This window comes from Rhinolophus hipposideros, assembly GCF_964194185.1.
Source record: "Rhinolophus hipposideros genome assembly, chromosome: 7".
NCBI classification, from domain to species: Eukaryota; Metazoa; Chordata; class Mammalia; order Chiroptera; family Rhinolophidae; genus Rhinolophus; species Rhinolophus hipposideros.
Genome location: NC_138053.1, coordinates 53,890,819 through 53,912,075, shown reverse-complemented (window position 1 = coordinate 53,912,075; position 21,257 = coordinate 53,890,819). Strand labels below are relative to the sequence as shown.

At 39.4% G+C, this 21,257-nt stretch overlaps 1 protein-coding gene across 3 annotated transcripts in view; it reads left to right on the top strand.

The window, feature by feature from the left end:
• Window positions 1-21,257, top strand: part of ARHGEF28 (Rho guanine nucleotide exchange factor 28) — a 290,776-nt gene that overhangs the window by 120,985 nt on the left and 148,534 nt on the right. For all 3 annotated transcript variants that reach the window (XM_081053984.1, XM_081053985.1, XM_081053983.1), the window contains 3 exons: window positions 11,920-12,103; window positions 15,026-15,206; window positions 18,178-18,250. In XM_081053984.1, coding sequence (XP_080910110.1) covers window positions 11,920-12,103; window positions 15,026-15,206; window positions 18,178-18,250 — 438 coding nt within the window. The remainder of the gene's footprint in view (window positions 1-11,919; window positions 12,104-15,025; window positions 15,207-18,177; window positions 18,251-21,257) is intronic.

Here is a 21,257-nt window from a genome sequence, read left to right as displayed (position 1 = left end):
TGGTCCCTTCCCCTCAACTGAATAGAGTTTTACTCTAAGCAGTTCAGAATCTCTTAAATGCGCAATGCATCTTTTTCTAGTGTACATGTTTTATTAGTGTTGCTTGTCTTCAAGGTAAATTAATTACAGTAACAAAGGAAGAAATAAACTGAGGCATGGGGCCCACTGGAGTTTATCATACGTTAGTGGGAGTGGCATTGTAAGTGGAAACAGTTTTTTTCCTGGTAATTATTTCTTTTAATACTTATCCAAAAACTATTTAAACCTTCACTATTCATACTTATTAAAACTTCTTTGTGTTTATTTATTTTTGCTTTTGGGTAGGGGGGCATAAATGGATGTTACTGAATGAGTATTGATTTCTGTAATGACTTTGTCATGGAAGAATCTGAATGAAACATTAATGTATTTCCTTGCATTTTATAATAAATCCCTTTTTTCCTTTTCAATCACTGAGAGTTATCAGGAAGGCCTGAGATCCTGGAGAAGAGCCAGAATCTGAAAGGACTGTTATGTCTCAAAAGAAAAGCAGAGCCTTTTTTTGGCCCTGTATCTTACCCGTCATTACTCACAATGCAACTTCGTTATGTGTCCTAGGGAAGGAAATATCCCGGTTTTATTTAATTTTGTGCCAGAAATAAAATTGGATTCCTATTTCATAAAATTAAACCCATTTTTTTTGTGGAAAAAGCTTTCATTCTAAAAGCTTTTGCTGGGTTTTAGGACCCCATATTTGCAGTAAAACTTTGAAAAGTTATATAATAATTATCCAATAAAATCTCACAATTAATTTTTTTTCTGTCTTGGGGATTTTGCTTGTTTGTTTTTTGGACAGAAGCCTTTTCTCAGAAATTGACATAATTTTGACAATTAGGTTTACTGGGATAAAATATTCTGTTTTATTCTGTTGGTGCTCAGATAATTTTTGAGTTAAAGTCTTCTCTTCCTGCTCAACCAAATTACTTTCCTTCGCTTGTATTCCCAGAAACTTGACATGGTTGGCAAGCACCAAGCTTGCCATCACCACTGGGGTGACTGCTATTTGGGTACAGAGCCCAAAAGGACTACAAATATTATCTCAGGGGACTGATGGCACTGAGCTGGGGACATAGTAGCTCCTCTCACAACCTATGGAAGAGGTAGACCTTGTCCCGTTTATGTTTTCTGATTTAATAACAAAAAAAAAGGCCACTTGCTTAAAAGAAAAAGGCATATATATGAGAGAGAGAGAGAAGACCTCTCTCTCTCATATATATTTATAGATACTCTCTCTCATATATATGTTTATACTTACAAACCAATATATAGCAACAATTTGAAGATTCAAGACATTTTTTTCCCCCAAAATAAACTGTTAATATTTTGAAAAACTGATTTGGACTTTTCTGCAGTTCTCTAGGTAAAAGCAGTTCATATATTCAAAGGTCTCATTATAGGCAGACGTTCTTTGTTGTGGGAGAGATGGAACTCTTCACTATACCAATTATAAAAACATGACAAAACCTGTTTTTTTCCTAGCTTTTGCGATATCATTGACATATGAATTTGTGTAAGTGTAAGGGATTCAGTGTGTTGATTTGATACATTGACATATTGCTAAGTGATTATTACCATTACATCAGTTAACACCTGCATTCCATCACATAATTACCATTTTCTTTTAGTGGTGAGAACATTTAGGAAAGGTAATACCATGAATTGAATCTGCAGGGCAAACATACTAAAATCTTTAATAAAACAAGGCAAAGTTTATCTATTAGATTGCTTTTTCAAGTTTAAAGAGTCAAACTTTCCTTCTGCCTTTATAATTGGTTCTATGAATGGAAGCAGTTTTTAAGGTAAGCCAACTGAGCTTTTGCAACCTTTCTGTCTTGGGCATAAAGGGAAACACAGCTGATGTATTTAGAGAGCCCACTTTTCATTCTGTAGATGTATGGTGGCTGTCCCCAAGGACAATTAATTGTTGCAACTGGTAGGACCTACTAAGGGTGGCTTAGAGAATGTAGTTATTGATTCCAAAAACCATGCCAAAAGTCTGCTCTTTACTGTGCAAGTAACACTAATGGAGTTAAATTTGAATCCAGAAATTAGAGAAATGGTTCATTAGTTGCAGAATCCATGTTGGAAGGGCAAATCCAAGAACAGTATCTGTCTGTGCAAAAACAAGTCATGGTGCAATGAATAGTGACTTAAAGGAAAAGTAGAATCCTTGGCATGGACCCAAGTTTAAGGTACAGGTTACGTAACATGATACTGTTACTAAGAAGAAGAATGGTTACAATGAGGCTTTGCTTTATTAATAGAGTCTTCATAAATTAGCTCCCTTTGAAGGAGAATGTTTGTCTTTCTACACTTTACAACTAATAGGGAAAGAGGAAAGCAATGCAGAGGGCCAAAAGGACTACGGAAGAAAGTTTATGAGTAGGGGTTATTCAGCAACTGTTAAAATGTGTCTTGATTGTTTAGTGTTCTCTCAAGGAGTTTAAAGAGCAGTCATAATATTGCTTCTCATCTGCAGGAAAAGCCAGTAAGTGAGAAAAACCATCACCTTCTTTCTAGGCAACAGGAGAAGGGAAGGTGTGGGCCAGCAATGTGTGACAGAGGAAAATATCTGTTTATCTTTCTTTGAATAGAGGGAAGAGATCTGTAACCAGTAAGAAGCAAGACTTGTTTAACACTTGAAATGGAGCTTGGCTGATGTTGTTATCCTTGAGCACAATTTGCTGGCTCTAGAAATAGACGGCAGAATGAGACGCAGGAGCCTAGCGGCTCGGTTGGTTGGTCTCCACTTCACTGTGTTCCAGGCTTTATTAACCAGGAGATGGCACATTGAATTATGACTTGGCCCACAGACCATGTGAAATGTCAGCTTTGTGTTTCTGCCCCCAAACTTTGTACTGGACAGCAAGTTTGAAATAACATCAGCTGAAATACCAGTGGGTAGGAGACCCAGAAAGGACACAAGTATTACAAACTAGGAGTTTCCAGGTTTTTCTTCAAAAAAGAAAAATATCTGAGGAGTTTTAAAATTAATGCATAATGAAATTAATGCAGTTTTGAAATTATACATATTGACTGATTCTGGGGATTTCATATTTTTCTTGGAAATCTTGACATTTTTCAGGCAGTTGTGTACACACAGTATTGTTTTCTAGCTTTTCATCGCTCCTGATAGTATTGAAAGGGCCAAATACCTCCATACTTTCTTTTCTGACATTTAAAGCTGGTATTACATTCCTTCAGTTGCCAAGGTAACCCACTGGATAAATGTTAGTGGTGAAGCGAATGCTCTTTAAAATAGGTCCAATGGTAAGTTGGTAAAATTGTTTCACAGCACTTAGCCATGCACGTGCCCACAAATGTGCATCATTGTGAAGTTTTAAATCCTTAATTTAAAAATGTCTTCTCTGTCTTCTGTCCCTTTTTTAGCTTTTCATTTTTAAGGAATTTTTTTTTTTTTTGGTGGTAAAGAATTAGATACAGAATTGAATTCTTAAGGAAAAAGATTTTTTCCCTGTTAAATTATTTAGATTTATTTTTCAGTTAAGTCAATAAACTCTTATTAAGCACATTCTTTGTTGAAGATACTATGTTTTAAAGAAGAAAAGGCTCTTCTTTTAAACTCTTCCTTAAAAAGTAAGCTTCCTACTTTTGTCTGGCACCAGTGGCCCTTAGACTGCAATAGAGAATTACATATTTACTCTCACATCTGGGGAACAGAGCAGAGGGTTTCATTCAGGTTACTTTTTCCCTCTCTATCATCTTTTTCAAGGCAAAAAAAAAAGAAGTAGGTGGAAGCTTTTGTTTTCAAGTACTGTACCCTTAATTTGCTTTCCAAAGGATCCGAGAAGGTGGAAGGTTTTGAAATTTACCTCTGGTTCATCGAGTCCCATTCCTGGATTCTCTTCTCTGGGAACTCTTCAAATGTTGCAGGATGCATGTAACAGTTTTTGATTACATACAAGGGACTAAAATGGAATTTGAAAATGATAGTAGCTGAGGAATCTCTTAATACTTATTTTGAGGAAAAAAGTTAAAATTTTGCTGTTTTCCTAGATTTCTTTAATAGGATTTGAATGCTGGCAGTTGTCCTTGCACTATTTTATTTAAAAAATAAACAGAGTATTGGTTTTAAAATTACCAATGTTTGGATCTTAAAAGACTGGTGGTTGAAGAAGATGGCTGGGAGGGGCCTGGGGGAAGGGGATAGGCAGTGAGCCAGAAGTGACGGCACGTTCTTAGAGAAATGACCTGTGTCCTGTTGCAATGCCCTCCCGCCCCCTTTACTGGGCCCAAGTGAACTTTACAAGGCCTTGTCTTGACTCTTTCAAACATGGGCCTTGATGTCGGCGTGAAGCTATACATGTAGAAACCCCTCAAAATCTTCTGTAATCCTACCCTAGGATGGTACCCACATACCTACTTTCTCTTCCCCAAGTGTAGCTGTAGCAGCTTTTATTCGGCAGTTTTGTCGTGGGGTGTGTGAGTCTGTGCGCACATGACATATCAGGCCAACAACTGGATCGTGGGTTGTGACCCTGGACCCTGAGGATTGGTGTAGCTTAGTTTCCTTCTGCTTGTTTTTCTTTACTCTCCATTTGTTGATTTATTCAAGTTCTGTCTTTTCTGCCCTTCTCTTCTTGGTTTTGTCTTATTTTGCCCAATTATTTCTTTGCTTAATGGGAGATATAATAGTGAAGGACTTAGTTTTAGAGACAGAGAAGTCTGGGTTCAAATCCTTGATGCTCCATTTACTATCTGAGTGAACTTGGGCAATTGCATAATTGTGTCAAGCCTCAGTTTCTGCCCCTATGAAATGGGAATGATAATAGTCCCTACCTCATGCAGGATTCAATGAGATAAAGCATGTAAATTGCTTAATACATGTTAGATGGACACAAGGAATATAAGTTCTTATAGTCATCACTACCTAGTAAGGAAGAAATAAAGGTGGTGGTGGTGGTTTCATTTCTTTGCTTTCATTCATGCATAACAGCTGCCCATCTAGATTTCTAATTAACTTTTCCAACCTCCCCACCCTCACTCCAGGTAGACAGCACTTTATATACTGATTTCCAGTTTTGTTTATCCCATTTACCTTTTCCTATTCTTACCAGAATATCCCTTGCTGAGTGTGCCCCCCTGCTGAAGCAGGAGATGAGATCTCCCATTGAAGTTATAGCTCATTTCCACAGAGTTTAGTATTTCTCAGTCTGGGTCTTCGGACTTGGGGCTCTGGCTTTCAGTGCAAAGGCAGTGAGTGGACCCTGCCTGGACTCAGATGAATGGCTAGTTTCCTGGTTGTGCTTGAATTCAGACTCCCCGTTCAGACTTCAAAAAGCTGTTTCCAAGATATGATGAGTCAACACTTTGTCTGCTTGTCAATAATCAAATTAGACTGCGTTGTATTTCATTTGTCTCCCAAACAGAACAGGGTTCCTGGTGGGTCCTTTGGGAGGGTCCCAGTAGTATGAAGGTAGAGCAAAGAATGCCTAGCACATAGTAGGCTGTCAGCAAATATCCAACGAATAACTGATGGTGGATGTGAATCAGCCTTGAAGAAATATTAACAAATGAAAAAAAATGACTGCACAGGCTGGAAAGGAGGTGTGACATAATTGCTGCTTATGCCTGAGGCATGGGCTGAAGCACATTTGTCTTAATGACACATCTGGTGTCTTACATTGATGCAATTATAGTGCCTCCTAAGCAGACAGCTAGTTCCTTTAAATTATGCTTTTAAATTATAAGCACAGGAAAACTGTTCTCAAACATATCATATATCAATTTAGTGACTGTTTATTATATATTTTTTGTACTAAAAGAACAGATAACTATGTATGACTAAGTTCCCCCAATACTGGCTTTCCTAGTTCTTGAGACCTCTGTCCCACGTGTTATTTTCCTCATAGCCCCCTGACAATCCTGAATAGTAGGCAGGACAGATAACACTTTTCTTTTTACAGATCAAGCAACTTAAAACTTGAGAATTAGGTGGTCTGCCCAAAGCTACATCTCTTTGAGTGTTCAAATCCAGACACTCCACCCTTTAAGTCTTTCCTCCTTTGCACTATACAGTGTTGTGTCTGGATTCTTACTATCTTGTATTGATGTTCACAGTGTGTAATTCAGTCTGGAAATGTCCCCAGATTGTGAAGGCCAGAAATTACATTGCCATCTTTGAGTCTGATAATGACTTTTTAGTGTTTCAGTTGATTTAGTACTAGTTCCATGAGGTAAAATAAAGTATAACCAACCCATCTGAGATGCAAAATCCACAAAGTGCATTCCAGTATTGTATATTACAATGCAAATTTTCTGGAATAATTGTGTGTGTGTGATTTGTATTTTCCCAGTCAGGGATGGTTGTAATCTGAGTGTCTCAAATGTGCAGAAAAGAAGTTTCAGGAAGGTAAAACCTGTCATTATGCTTGTTTTACTTCTGCCTTTTGGCTTTCTGATCCAACCATGCCTGCCATGTTGGTGTCGTGCTCCATGGATGTTCTGTTTCCATGTCTATTTATACTCTAATCCTTGGACTCACCAACCTCTGATCTTCTGTATAAAAGGGTGATTTGTTTATACACACACCAAAGCCCTCATTAGATTATCTAAATGGCAGATATCCTAGACACGACATCTCTTTCCATTCTCGTTGAGAGTCCTGAAAAAATATCAGAGATTGTGTGTGGCGCTCGTGCCAGATTCTCTCTTCCATTTTTGGTGATAGTTTTTTTTTTTCCTCTCTTTACTATTTGCTCATCATTTTTGGCATTTTATAAACATCGATAAATTTTCAAATCATGATACATGATGTAGGTTGAATTAACCTGCAGCACAGTTTTCTTGTAGGTCATATAGTTTCCTTGTTTCTATCCACACTCTTTGTATCTCATCCTAGAGCTATAGTTCATCAGTGACTTCATGGGCCAGATACACGTATTTATTTTACTCTGAACAAAAGTGGGCTGGCTGTATGCTTTCCAAAGATAAGGACCACATCCATCTCTGTGTCCACAGGACCTGACATATAATAGTAGTGTCATTCAATGTTTGTCTACTGAATGACTTACACGCAGAAATGTAGACCTCCATGAAATATGTATGTGTTGCTTTGGAAACCAGAGTAGGACTTATTTTAATGAATTGGATTTATGTGAATTAAAAAAGAACTATTCTTCATAAATTTAGTGTTGAATACATTCCAATGGCTCCTCTCAGGAATTATGAAACATTACTAAATCCCACAAAGTGGAACTACTTCTGAAGTAACTTGTGTTTAAAAATATCATTTGCTTCTAGATTATTGTCCCTGTCTCATTTTAGCTTTAATATTTTGCTCAGTGTTTAAGGCTATTTCCTGGCTTAGCAGCAAGTAATGTGGATTAAAAATAACTTGCAAAAGTCACAATTTTTTGTTGTTGTTCTTATTCATTGGTGAAACTTTTTTTACCTAATAGATATTGAGACCTGATTGGGAAGACAGTGGTATAAAAAGGAAGCATAGATATGTATTTTGTTAACCACTTATTTATGTAAGGTAGTCTCAACCCTGACTGCATAAGAATCACTTAGGAATCTTCAGAAAAGATTGATGCTTGGACTTCACCCCAGAAGTTGTTTGAATTGTTCTGGGGAGGACCTTGAACCCAGCTGTGTGTTTTGGGTGTTGTAGAGGGGAAGAGACCTACAGACACCATTGGACCCCAGAAGTACCAACACCCCTCATTCTTTCCCAGTGACATTCTGTTCTTTCCCCTCAGAGGTATTATGCTGACTTTTATTTAGCGTAAACATTTCCTTGCTTTTCCTTATAGTTTTGCTACCTCTATATGCCTAAATAATATGGTTTAGTTTTCACTATTTTAAACTTCATATTAATTGAAATGTATTCTGTGTATTCTGTTATGACTTTTCCTCCTCAACATTGTATTTCTTAGTTTCTTCTATGTGAGTCTAATTGATTTTTATTGCTGTTAGAATACTAGTGTATGATTATAGTGCAATTTATTCGATTGCCGATGGACATAAAGATCACTTCTCTTTTTGACCATTTTACATTTTTGTCCATGTAAAATGGGCAAAAAAATCATAGGTTCCTCACTAGGTTTTATATGTAGGAGTGGAATTGCTTAGTTGTTTCTTAAAATTTATGAGATTATGCCACTGTGCTTTCCAAAGTGTTTGAACCCATTTACATTTTCTCTAGTAGTGAATGTGAGTTCCTGAGAGCTTGGTAATTTATTTTTCAGTTTCCTAGCCTTAATTTATTGCTAATTGAAAGGCATAGTCAGATCTTGTATAGGTATGATAATGACCCTAAATTTGGACTGAGCAGTAAATAAAATCACTTTCCTTCAGTAATAACCAAACTGTATGGCTAGCCCTGCTCTTGTGTTTCAAGTACTTTGGAAGGTCTCTTGGTGTGTGCTGTATTTCATGTACTCTTGATTCTGAAAAATCCAGGGCGGGAATGAACACTCTTAGAACCTGGGGTCTTTGATGTGACACCCTCGTTTCCAGGCAGAGAAACTGAGGTGTGGCAAGAGAGGGGCATAGTCTTTGAGCCTCCTTCTCAGTCTGGAGCAGATGAACTTCCCTTTACGCTGTGACGGGAATGTTGATTGAATGACCCAGCCTGCTCAGTTCCTTTTTGTGTCTGGGTGATCTTATTCCTAGGGTGTTATAGGTCATACCTTTTAATGTTTGCCATTAGAGCAATTCTTAGTAATTCTGTTGAGTTATATTGGCTCAAATAATTGCTGGCACCAACTAAACAGGAAGACACCTATTTATTTGGGAAAAAAAAGATTTCATTTTAATTAAACACCTCCACCTCTGCTAAATGGTACAACCCCTTTCCAAAGCTTGTTTTCCTGACTGCTGTTAAGAATCTGAAACTCTATAACAAGCAGAATAATGTATATACGTTATGATGTTTCCTATTTCAAGCTGTTGGCCAGATTCTGCACTCTGTCTGGACTTTTATACTGAATGAGAATGCTCTCTTCTTAAAACATTTTGGTCAGCTTTTTTGTTTTCTTCAAATATTAGAAGATCTTTCTTCCCCACTCTTCCCGCCTCCCCAGAAAGTAGGTAGATTCTGGAAGAGAGAGGGATGTGGGCGAAGAGGAGGGAGTGTGATTCAGTCCCACATGTTTACTATTGTCTCCCATTGGACAAGATGTGAGGATGCAGCCAGAAGGAAGAGAAGAAGGAGCTGCACTAGCAGAACAGGCCTGGAAAGCTCTCTTGGTAGAGGAAACAACTTCTCCCCACACTCATACTGTGGGTCAGGCTAAATACAGTGAACCCCCAGGTATTTAGGGCAGTGCCCCCAGGCACTGTAGGGAACCCATTTAAATGGTTGACACCATACTTACCTTCATCAATGGTATTATTCGAATGCAAAAAGTTTGGATGTTCCCTTTTGGTCATATTTCTCTTGGAAGAAAATTGCCCTGTGTAACCATGGGACATTCTCACCAGATTTAGATGGGGATCTATGGCCTAGAAATTCTATCCTAGTGAGGCTGGTGACATTCTCATGCTAACAGGGGGATGTTCACACTTGTGTCTGTTTTGTTACCTGATCCTAACAACTCTCTTCATGATTATTATTTAGGAAGGACACAAATGGAAATGTTATCAAACATGCCTTGTTGGGAATCTGTTAATAATAAAAACACTACTTTCTGATAAAATGTGTTTAAAGATCAAAAACTTAAAGGTTAAAATAATTAAAGTTCTTTAATAGCCAACACAGCTCTTTGGAAGATCTCGAGTATATTAAACAAATGTCTGGTAAGGGTGCACCACCATGTCTGTATTTAGATGTTTAGTCATTTCAGATGTCATCTTACTGGGGGGAGGGGAGTCTGTGCTGTGTTGCACAGATGGATGATGGAACAAATGTACAGTGAAGTCGGGCTCATTTACATATTTAAAATATAAGGCCTTATGTTCATTTACCCAGATATAGAAAAATCGCAATATAAATTCATTAAAAATGTAAACTAAGCAGGTTTCTTTTGCTTCCATGTGCCATGGAGTATTTCCTGGTTGTTTCAAACTAGGGCTTTGTTGGAGGCCGGCTCTTCCAACAGCATCACCACTGCCTGCTGATAAGACAGCTGAGTTTATTGCCTGCTGTGGTGAGGGAGAAAGAAGTCCCCTTCCGTAGATCCCTAGTGGTGTCTTGAATGTGGAAGGCAAGAGTGGAATTTATAGAGAACTTGAAGTTTGGTTTAATGATTGAATTTTAATACAGGGAAGGGGTGGTAGGCAAGGAGGGGTGTTTAATGAGGATTGGGTGTGGATTATGACATAATAGTTAAACATTGGTTTTAGGGATTAAATTGTGTGTTGAGAAGGGTTGGTGGATCTTAAAGGAAGTTCCCATAATGAACAGTCAGTCATTTGCCTGGGTAAGTAAATAGAATAGTAAAGTTATGCTACTGAAGACAATGGGATAAGCAAATCACGTTAATGTGGCCAGGAAGCTATGTGGAGAAGTAGGTCTTTTTGTCCTCACCATCTAAGCTTGTGTCGGGGAGTACATAATTTGTATTCTGAGTTTAGTCGAGAGGTGTCAGAGGCAGAACAAAGAATGATAGATGCTACAAATAGCAGCTGCAGATCCAAATTACTATACTTATTAAAAGCTAATTTTCATGGGTACTCACCACGGAAAGACCCACTGGTCATTTATTTATTTATTCATTTAATAGACAAATATTTATGGGGCACATAACATGTTCCAGGCACTGTGCTGGGAGAAAAGATAGAGCAGGTCCCTACCCTCTGTGGCCCGTCACCCCAGGGGGTGCAGTGTTCTCTGGATCTCTTTCAGATCACAAATACCATCAATAACATCCCCGCCCATCGCCCCTCTCCTATATTAACTAGAGGGTGTATACAGCTCAGATTCTTACTGCATGTTTATTCCAAAAGATCTCGAGTGTTAGGATTTACATGTTTAGTTTGTTAAGATTAGGCTTGTTTTAAGGTGTGCTTTGACTTCTAAGGCATTCATGGGCCTACATTTTTATTTAATGTAGGCTAATTTATTCTTTTACATATTTCCAATGTAATATTTATCATGGGCCACCTATGTCCCAGGCACTGAGTTACTGCAGTAGAAATACAAGTGTACAGATACAGGTGTACAAACACTCTGTACAAATAAGGCAATTTAAACATACACAAGTAATTGAAATTTAGCAGTCAGTTGCCATTCAGTTCCACAAATACTGAATGATATCCGTTTGCCACATAGGATGCTGGATGTTAGGAATCAAAACCTCAAGGACCCCCTCAGCCTGTAAGATGATACAGTTAGGACACAACCATAATATAGAGCAGCAAACACCACAATGAAAACTGAGACACACAGACCATCCAGGAGCCCTCTGAAAAGGGGCACCTGTAAAGGGACAAGCCGAGCACTGGGTTGTCCCTGGGTTTTAAGCAAAGCACTGGGTTGGCTTTGGCAACATGGAAATAATCCCAGGGATTTAATACATGGGTCAAAGCACTGATATGAAGTTTGAGAAGGACCATGGTCTCCAGTTTTCTGGATATGTGAAGCCCATTTCTGTCCCAGTTTCTCATCAGGGGAGACACCTCTGAGGACAAAGTGTGGAAAGGGACGCTGCTTTCCAGCATTGGCCTCTGAGAGCCTGTCCTGCTGGAATAGCACCATCTCCTTAAAGGACACCTTAAAAAGTGAGGCACTTAAAAAGTGCCTGACCTTGGACAAATCACTGACCTCTCCACATCTTAAAGTGAGGTGTTTGAGCTACGATGGTTCCTTCCAACTCTGCCATCCTTATTATGTCTAAATATATGGTCTCTGCTAAAATGTACGAGACAAACTTTGTAAACAGAGGAACTAATAGAGGTTTGTCTCTTTTTCAGGTGCTCTTCACAGAGAGTCTCTCCTACACCTGGCTGTGAGATGGGGCCTGCCTCAGCTTTCCCAGTTCCTTGTGTGCCTTCCCGGGGGAGTCCAGGCTTTGGTTTTACCCAATGAAGAGGGCACCACACCATTAGACTTAGCTTTAAATGGTGGACACTCAAAGCTGGTTGAAGATATCACAAAGTGAGTGGCCACTTGATGGTTTTTCTCTTGATCTGTTTCTATAAAGTCTGCCAAGCATTATGGAAAAGTGAAATCAAGCCACAAGCTAATGTTGGTGTATGTTTTACAATTAGTTCTCATGTATAAAGTACAGATATGAGGTGTGATCAAACAATACAGTGAATGTTGCTGCCGAGTGCCATCCAACAGAAAGGCAGGGATCTTCAATTTGGGGAGCGGTGCCACAAAGCTTAGTGACAGTGTGTGACAAGTTTCAATTTGTTTGGTGCAGTCGGGTGTGAGCTATGGTTGAGAGAAGATGTGTTTTGAGGTGTGCCATAAACCATCCTCCATCATGACAACATTCCATGTCACACATTGCTTCTGGTAGGGCAATTTCTGTCAAACAAAAACATTACGGTATGTTCTCATCCACCTTATTCACTGAATCTGGCACCGTATGACTTCTCACTCTTCCCCAAAGTCAAAATGATTCAAGGCATCGAGGCAGCCACAACAGTGCATCTAAAAACACTCACAAAAGAGGACTTTGAGAACTGCTTCAGAAAGTGGCAAGAATGATGGGATAAGTGTGTTCGAAGTGAGGGGAAGTATTTTGAGGGGGATTGATGAATGGCAATGTGTCTTTTACCGTAATACATTTTTTTTAAATTTAAACATTCTCTGTATTATTTGATCACACCTCGTATACATATAGGACATAAACAGATATACAGATGTATTTGGTATTAACATAACACTTCTTGGGGGAGGAGTTAGGGGAAAAGTTAGGGAAAATTATACATTAAAATAGTTAATTTAAAAAAACCTAACCCCTACTTATCTTTCAGGTTTCAGCTTAAATGTCACATCTTCAGAGATTCCTTCTAGTTATAGTCTTTCATGATTATGATAAATTCACAGTAGTAATTGTGATTAAAATTATTTATTCACATTATTAATCATAATTTATAATTTCACATATATAGTGATCATCTGTTTCATATATGTCTCCCTCTTAAAATCATTTGAGGGCTGAAACTATTTCTGTTTTACCCACTGCAGTGTTCAGCATATAACATTCATTGAAAGAATATAAATTTTTGTTGAAACAATAACAGATAAACCCTAAGCCACTATTTATCCAATGGGTGGTTTTCAGGATCTAGTAAAATAATCTAAGAGAAATAATTTGTCAACTGTAAAGTTCTCTATCTTTATGATGGTATCTACACTTTGAATGAATAATGAATATATTGTTTGTTACTTAGAATGGTTCAGATTGGTCATTCTTACCTTATGAAAGGAGGATTCACATATAGTGATTTTCTTCACTTGACATGTGATAAAAAACCAATTAAATGGGAGAGTACATTGAAAATTACTTTCCCAAAGTGCTACATAAATATTAATAGTGTCAGCATTATTATAGTATTAGTGGACTGTTTTTTCTTGTTTGGCTCATAGATTTCAGTATAATTAATTTATGGTTATATGTTGCATAAATGGATGTTGGAGTAGAAGTCAGAGCTTTCTGTTTGTTTTTTCTCACTTGGTCAGATGACCACCAACCAAGGGAAGAGCCCACCCATAGAGAATTGCCCTTTTCTTTGCTCTAATGTGACCCCATGCTTTTGGCCAGAATGGGTAAGGCAGGACTGCTTCCTTTGCTTTAGTCATTGTGGATAGTTAGTGTTCCAGCAAGGTCCTGGAGGCTGACTTGTTCTTCCTTAGTAGCTTTGTACCTTTCTACTAGATCCCAGACCAGAAGATTTTGTGTATTCTAAAAGTTTACACTTCTGATAAATCCATTCATGAAATGGATTAGAAAAAAAAGCTAAATTCTGATAGGGAGCTTTCGTTTTCTACATTAATAACAGTGATGTGGTTGCTCAGGCTCAGAGTCCATTTGCCTCAGTGGCTTGTCTTTAGCATAAGAACTTGTTTCCTGGAAGATTCTGGAGTCCCTGCCAGGAACTAGTGTCAAGACTTTGGGGAGATGCCCCACCTCTTAGAGTACACATGCTCTTTATGATCTCTTTTTGTCATTCCGTGTGATGGAGATAACATTTATTTGATTAGAAGAACACTGTATTTTTGTAAAGTAAGCATTCATTAACAAAAGGATGTCAAGGAAGAAGAGAAAAGAGGCAGTTCTGTGATGTGAGGAATCTGGGAGCGTTCTGTCGGGATGTGACATGCTGAGGTGGGCTGTTATCTGGGAGTCACTCATGTTTTCCTCCTGAGGCTGCTTTACTGTTGCTATGACATGACCTTCCAAGCCATCCAGAATGTGAAAACTACATATAGCTAATAAATGTGCAATTGTTCTCGGCCAAAACAGAACAGAAAATAAGCTGATATTCAAGAATTTAGTTTGGGAATATTGTTCCTTTGTTTATGCATGTATTCAAGAATACAACATGATCAAATTTATGCATGCTTTAATTTGCATGAGAAAATGATTTACAACAGTGAACCAGTGTGTTATGAATATCTCACTTGTTTGTAACATCGAAACCTCACCATATTCCCTGGAGATCATATCTGTTTTCCACTGTAACCACCTAATAAACTGTTGGCTACCAGCTAATTGCTACTGCATGTGGCCCCATTAAAGCGAAAGGCATCTTTTCAGATTGAGAAGGAAATACTGAGGTAAAGTACTATATTTAAAAGCCAGTACTGTTTTATTATTTACACAAATCTTTAAAGTATGTTATATATGTGCATGGCTTTTCAGCTGACATCTTCTCTAGGTGGAAAAAGAAGGACCGCTTTATTCAGCTATGTTTACACAATCTTGTGTACTTACTGTCAGTAGGTGGCTTTCAAGGCTCGTTTTGCCAGTTGGATTTGTTATATCAGGGGCAATAAGGGTACTGGGATCTTGGGGTTGATATCTCTGAAGCTGTGCATGGGTTTTGATTTGTGACGGTTCAGTTTGCAGGGCAGACGTTCCCCAGACTTCTCCCGAGTGCAGCTCAGCGAAGATGCCTTCCTGCGGTATATTCACTCGTCAGAAAAGCTGATCCTGACGTTTAACCACACAGCCGAGCATTTGTTGGAGGCAGATATTAAACTCTTCAGGAAATACTTTTGGGACAGAGCCTTTCTCATCAAGGTTTGTGCCCCAGTGTTCTGGCATACAATACCATACCTGCTGAGGGTGCAGGTAGCTCTCATTGTTTGGGGAACAGTGTGTTTCTAATAGAACCTTGGGGGACATGGAATTGGAAACTGTTACATTAGTAGAATGAAGATCATTCTGTAATATTTTGGCAGTAGAAAATAGTGATTTATATAATGCTCTTGTTTCCTTTACTTTTCATGAGCCAGCCCTGCCAATGTTGGGTTTTAATATTCTAATATTTGATATTTTCTGTGAATGTACTGGTTGTATTATAATTCTTATCTAAAATAATTGCATTTATGGTTGTTTTCCATGTATACGTTCTATGTGTGGAGTTTCTTATGGCTTAGATGTAGTGAAGCCTTTGTCTCTGTGTACAGATTCTTCTTGAATGGGGACTGGTCATTTGAAACCAGTACTTTTTCAAAGAGGTTTTCTCCCCTCCCACCATGGGCCACACACCAGCACTGAGTGCTAGCATAGCATGCCCCTGTCAGGGTTTCAACAGGTTCATCTTCATTTTTATTTTTGTGTGGAATCTGGAAGAATATAAAGAATATTTATATCTTTTAATTATTATTAAGCAAAGTGTTATTTTGAGGAAAAGGGCTTGAGTCAGTCTAGTTGACAGTGCTCAGGGGTGTAATGGATTCGCTCACCAGATCCCGTGATCCCTGTGTTCTCAAGCACACCCATTAAAAAGGAACAGGTTTCAAGACTGTATAGACTTTACAGAGTAAACATTTCAGGAAACTGATATCGTTCTATATCAAGGTTCTTGTAAAATGTTTGCTTCATAAAATGAAAGATTTAGTCAGAAACACTATATATAAAATAAACATTAGTGTTGGCTTACTCCATGCAGGGTTTTATTTAAACAATTAAAATGACACATGCTCTTCAGATGATGAACGACATCCCTTAGTTGGGTTTTAGGGAATTTAGTGTATAATTTCCTGGCATACGGTGTTTCCTCACTTTGCGTAAGGATACTTGTCATGTAAAGATGCTAAGCCTTTAGCAGTCCCTGTGGTTTTCCCCAGGCCCGTAGAGGTGGACATCCCAGCCGGGCAGAGGCTTGGCCATGCGAGCAGCATTGCTCGGGATGAGCTCCACTCCCTGCAGCTCCGTCAGGGCAGAGCTCAGCCACGTGTGTCTGTAGAACAGATACTCTGAACGCAGCATGGTACCTGTGACAAAACCCCTGAAAAAGATAGAGCAGGCTCTGTGGGTAACAAAAATTATCGAACTTTCTTTTCAATATTAAATTGTCCAACTTCTTAGGTTGGATTTGTGATTTCTTATACATTGGAGATAGCACTGGTGACCGTGGGGGAAGATTTAGGATGAGTCAATTGAGAGGCTTCAATCATTTATTGTAGTGGACTTTATAATAGCAAAGACTAAATGGAAATTGCTTTCCAGTTACTTAGAGATTTTCATTTTATGAAAAACACGGAGAAAATTTCTTTATGATAAAACATTGATAAAAGGATCAGTTACAATGGAATGGCTTTGTGTTTCAGGTGTCAGCACTCCTCTTTTGGCTTCCTACCCCAAGTTGTGTGGCTGCGTAGGGAGTGGGGAGACCCATAAGGGAATAGGGCTGCGATTCTTAGGACATTCAAAGTCTTTAATTCTTACCTGTCCGACAAAAATATTTCTGTGGTATTCTTGAGTTTAAATTTTTGTGTGTGGTATTTTTACTTGGCTAGATGTTATTTTAAATGTAAGCAGGTGGTAATTGTGATATAGGTTGTCCACACTAAAGCTTTGCAATTCGGGGTAACAAATATGGGATTATGTATAGTAATAAAGTATTCGTGCTTTATTAAATCTTAGATGTCTCAAAGCCTATTTTTGTATATGACTTTGATGTGAGAGACTAATTTATTTTCAGTGAACCACAGCGTGTCCTCAGTCTTGTAAAGGAGGCATCTTCAGTCAGCTGAGTTTGCATTCCCATATCCAAGAGCCATTCAGGTGATCCCAGTTGGAAGCTATATTTGTTCCAAGTTGTAAAGAATTCATGTTATCACATTCTACGACAGCTGACACTGGTGGACTGATAATTTGTAATAAATATTAAATGTTAAAAAATGACAGGTTGATGCTGTATGTCCAAGCTGTAAAGGTAAATATTAGGAAATTAAATAATAGGCAAAATTTTAGCTATATCTTTTGCTCATGTTTTAGTTTTCTTCTCATAACAGAACTTTTTCTGTTAATCAGAGTGCTAAGAGTTTAGTTCTTGATACCCTGAGGTTTAATCACATGCTCGGGGGCCTCAGGGGTCTGTCAGTTGTAGAATTGCCTGCTCAAGATTGCCCAGGTATTTGTTTTGAAATATGTACTGATACAGTCTTGGGCTGGCTTACCATTTGACTCATCAACACATAATTCCATGTTTCTTCACATTTTCACTGGCTGTGGGGAATCCATTTGAAAAAAAATACAGAGTGTCCCAAGAGGGTAGCTTCTTTTTAAGGCTCACAAACTCAGTCTCAGACAGTGCCAGCTTGCAGCCCATACTCATCCTGGGCTCTCCCTCTGGTGGTGGTCCTACCCCATCATCTGGGCCCCCAAGATCCCTATGTCTCAGAGTATGGATGGGTTGGTCTAGGCACTCAGATGCTTAAAACAGTGGCCCTTCCTTCCAGTTCAAGACTTTCTATTATCTGTCCCCTTTTTGGTTCATGCACTATGTTCCTGAGAACCTTCTAGAGTTGTGACCTCGGGAAGCAGCAGAGAATTTGTTTCAGGACAGTTTTGGCCCAAGCCTCCAGGCTCCCCACTACATCTCTCACTGTCATCCTGGGTGCTGCCTCTCTTTCCTAACCTCCCCAGGCCATGCCACTGACCTGTCCCAGGTCTGAGATCCTTGACTGTGATTTTCATCTCTTTGTTGTATATTTGAAGCCTCAAATGGTATTCAGTGGTTTTCTTCTTCTCGCTTTCTTAGACTCTTGAAGAGCAAGAAGCCAGGCCAGAGGAAAGACCAGATATGCCCTCCAGTGGTGCAGAAACCAAAGAAGGTAAGCATGTTCCTTCTCCACTTGGGGAAACCAGAAAGTGCGCAGGCCTAACCAGCTCTCTGGTGGTTGAAGTGTGTGGTGAAGCCGAGCAGGAACCAAGGGGCTTTGAGGCAAGATCACGGTTGTGGGATACAATATGTCCCCTGCGTCCTCTGACAGCGTCAAATGAAGTGTGCTGTGTTTTTCTGCTTCTTATTCAATTACCATTTACTGAGTGCGGTTTGGTCCTCCCCCATTCCTGGTCCTCCCCTATTCCTGATCTTCAGGGCACTCTCCTGACACACACAGATTATTCCCCTCATTCGCAAGGTCACTTTGTTCATTCCATGAGTCCTTCATCACTTGCTTGTTCCACCTTCCGGGAACCCCTACTCCGTGCTGGGCTAGTGGGTCTTAAAGACGATGGAGATTGTGAAGGTGTTTCTGTGGTCACGAGGGTGAGAGAGCTCTACTCGCCTATAGAGGCAGGCGTGGGGATGTGGGATGGTCTTCATGTTCAGACAGTCCTGCGGAACCAGGGTTGTCCTGAGGGACACTGAAGGTACAAGTCTGCTCGAGGTGGGGTCCTGACGAGAGGTATAATTCTTATAACATGTTGTCACTGCTCTTCTACGTCATTGCACATGGAATCACGTCGGTGCCACACTTGCATGTAACACCTAGCTGCTTTGCCGGGACAGAATACTTTCTCATTTTGTTTAACTTGGCCTTTTATCTGGGCATGCAGCCTGCGCTTCAGTTCAGGTTCTTTCCTCGTCACATACACAAATCAGTCTGACCTGTTAGTGAGTCCTACTAGTAATACACACAAGTTTTAGTTCTAGGGAGCATTCTTACTTCTATTCTTGAATGTTCCTGTACTTGTATGGAATGGATACTGATTTTTTTGTTTGTTTGTTTTTGTTTTAGTTTCTAAAACACAGTAGTTCCAGGAATCTGACCACATCATTTCGTCTTCTAGGGTAATTAGGGCTAAAGTTTTATATCTTGAAATGCATATTATCTTATTATCAATCTCCTTTTGCTTTATATTTTAGAGTATTGTTTTTAGTTTTTGAAATTATATGTGAGTATAGTTGTATATGTATTTACAGAAAGAGGTTTCTGTGCGAGCATGTTATCTATTTAATGTCAGGATAGATATACAAAGTATCTATTAATGAAAAGGACACCTGTCTGTCAGGGCAGAGTACACCACCATGCTCAATGCTGGAGTTAGGGAGAAAAATAGGACAAGATCCTTTTTCTTAAGCTACCAGTGTTAATAGCTGGTTAATACCTTTGATTCTGCTTGTAATTAGCGACATAGAACAGTTGCATTCCATGTGTTTGTCACGTAGCATACTCTTAAAATCATTGCCCCATGTTTGTTAAAAAGTCATCTTGGAGGAGGAAGACTGTGGCCAGTTGTTGGGTCTGTGTAGCCCCTCCCCAGTGCCTCCTCCCCCAGCTGCACCAGCTCGAGCCCCTGTGGAGATGCCCTCACTGTTCTCACCTGTGGGCGATGTGCTGGCTGCATTGAGGGAACTGCAGCTTGCCCTGCCTGCCCAAGGAGATGGTGGGTAACTCCACACTTTCTCCCGAAGACCTGTCGGAGAAACCTCTTTCTGGTCTTGTGTGAGGAGCGCTGGCTTCTTCTCCTCGTTTGGCTTGCTTTACTTCTCTAACTGTAACTGATCAGGTCTCTCGCTTCTAGTTGGCTGATAAAAGGTTGGAGCTAAGTTTCTAGCCTGCCCATTGCAAATGTGTATGGCATTCCTGAGTGCATTTTTAATTTCTTAAAAAAGATTTTTATTAAAAATATAGCTGACATACAATATTATATTCGTCTCAGGGGTACACCATAGTTATTCAACATTTCTATACCTGAAGAAGTGACCACCATAAGTCCAGCAACCATCTGACACCGTACTAGGCTATCACAATATTATTGTGCTGGGTGCATTTTTGAATTACCTTTATTTCTTGAGCTTCACCCTTGCTTTTCCTTTTTTTTAAAACATCAACTTCTGATTTTTAAACGTCATATAGTTTTCTTTCCTTGTAATCCAACTTCAAACTAATTAAGAACAAAGTAAGATCTACATATGTACTTAAATTCTAAGTTCTTGCCCTTAAGGGGCTGACAATTTGAGATTAGGACAGAAAAACAGACTGTCTCAGCACTTTATGATAAGTGCTATAGGAGTCAGATACCTGTGGCACTATGAGAACTCTGTGGAGTGTAATGGTAGAGTGATCAGGGAAAGCTTTCTGGAGGAGGTGACCTGGAACGACTATCTAATAGAGGAAAGGGAATTCTAGACAGTGGAAATATATGCAATACAGAGTCCTGAACCAGATAATGCATTGAGGGAAATGCAGGTTATTTTGCTATCCGGGAGGGAGGGAGGGACGGAGGGAGGGAGGGAGGGAGGGAGGGAGGGAGGGAGAGAGAGAGAGAGAGAGAGAGAGAGGAGAAAGAGAGAGAGGAGAAAGAGAGAGAGGCCAGGGGCCTAGGCTTAAGAGGGAGGCAGATCAGCAGGGCTTGTACACAAGGCAAGAAACTGGAACGCTACCCTGACAGTTTCGAGGAGCTGTTTGAAACAAATTAGGTTAGTCTATTATTTTAGAAAGGTCATTCTGTGCAAGTGTGGAGTGTGGATTGGAGAGGCTGAGGGCTGCTGAAAGTAATGCAGAAGGGGGTCTGCACCATAACAGTGTAATGAGATTGGAGAGATGGGGACAGATGTCCTGAAACTGTAGGATGTCAGTAGTGAGGGAGAAGGGTGATCCCTCCATTCCTGGGGTGTCCTTGGATGGCATAGGCCGTAAGGAAGCAGGATTAAAACCTGTACTCAGTTTTACACAGGTTGAGTTTGATGCGACTGGGGGAGAGCCAAGTCAGTATACCTAGTTGCCAGTTGGACTGAAGTTAATCAATAAGCAAAAGAATTTGGACAGAAACTCAAGTGCTCTAACTCAAAATAATTAATGTGTGTATTTTATGGACCTTCTAGACTATGCG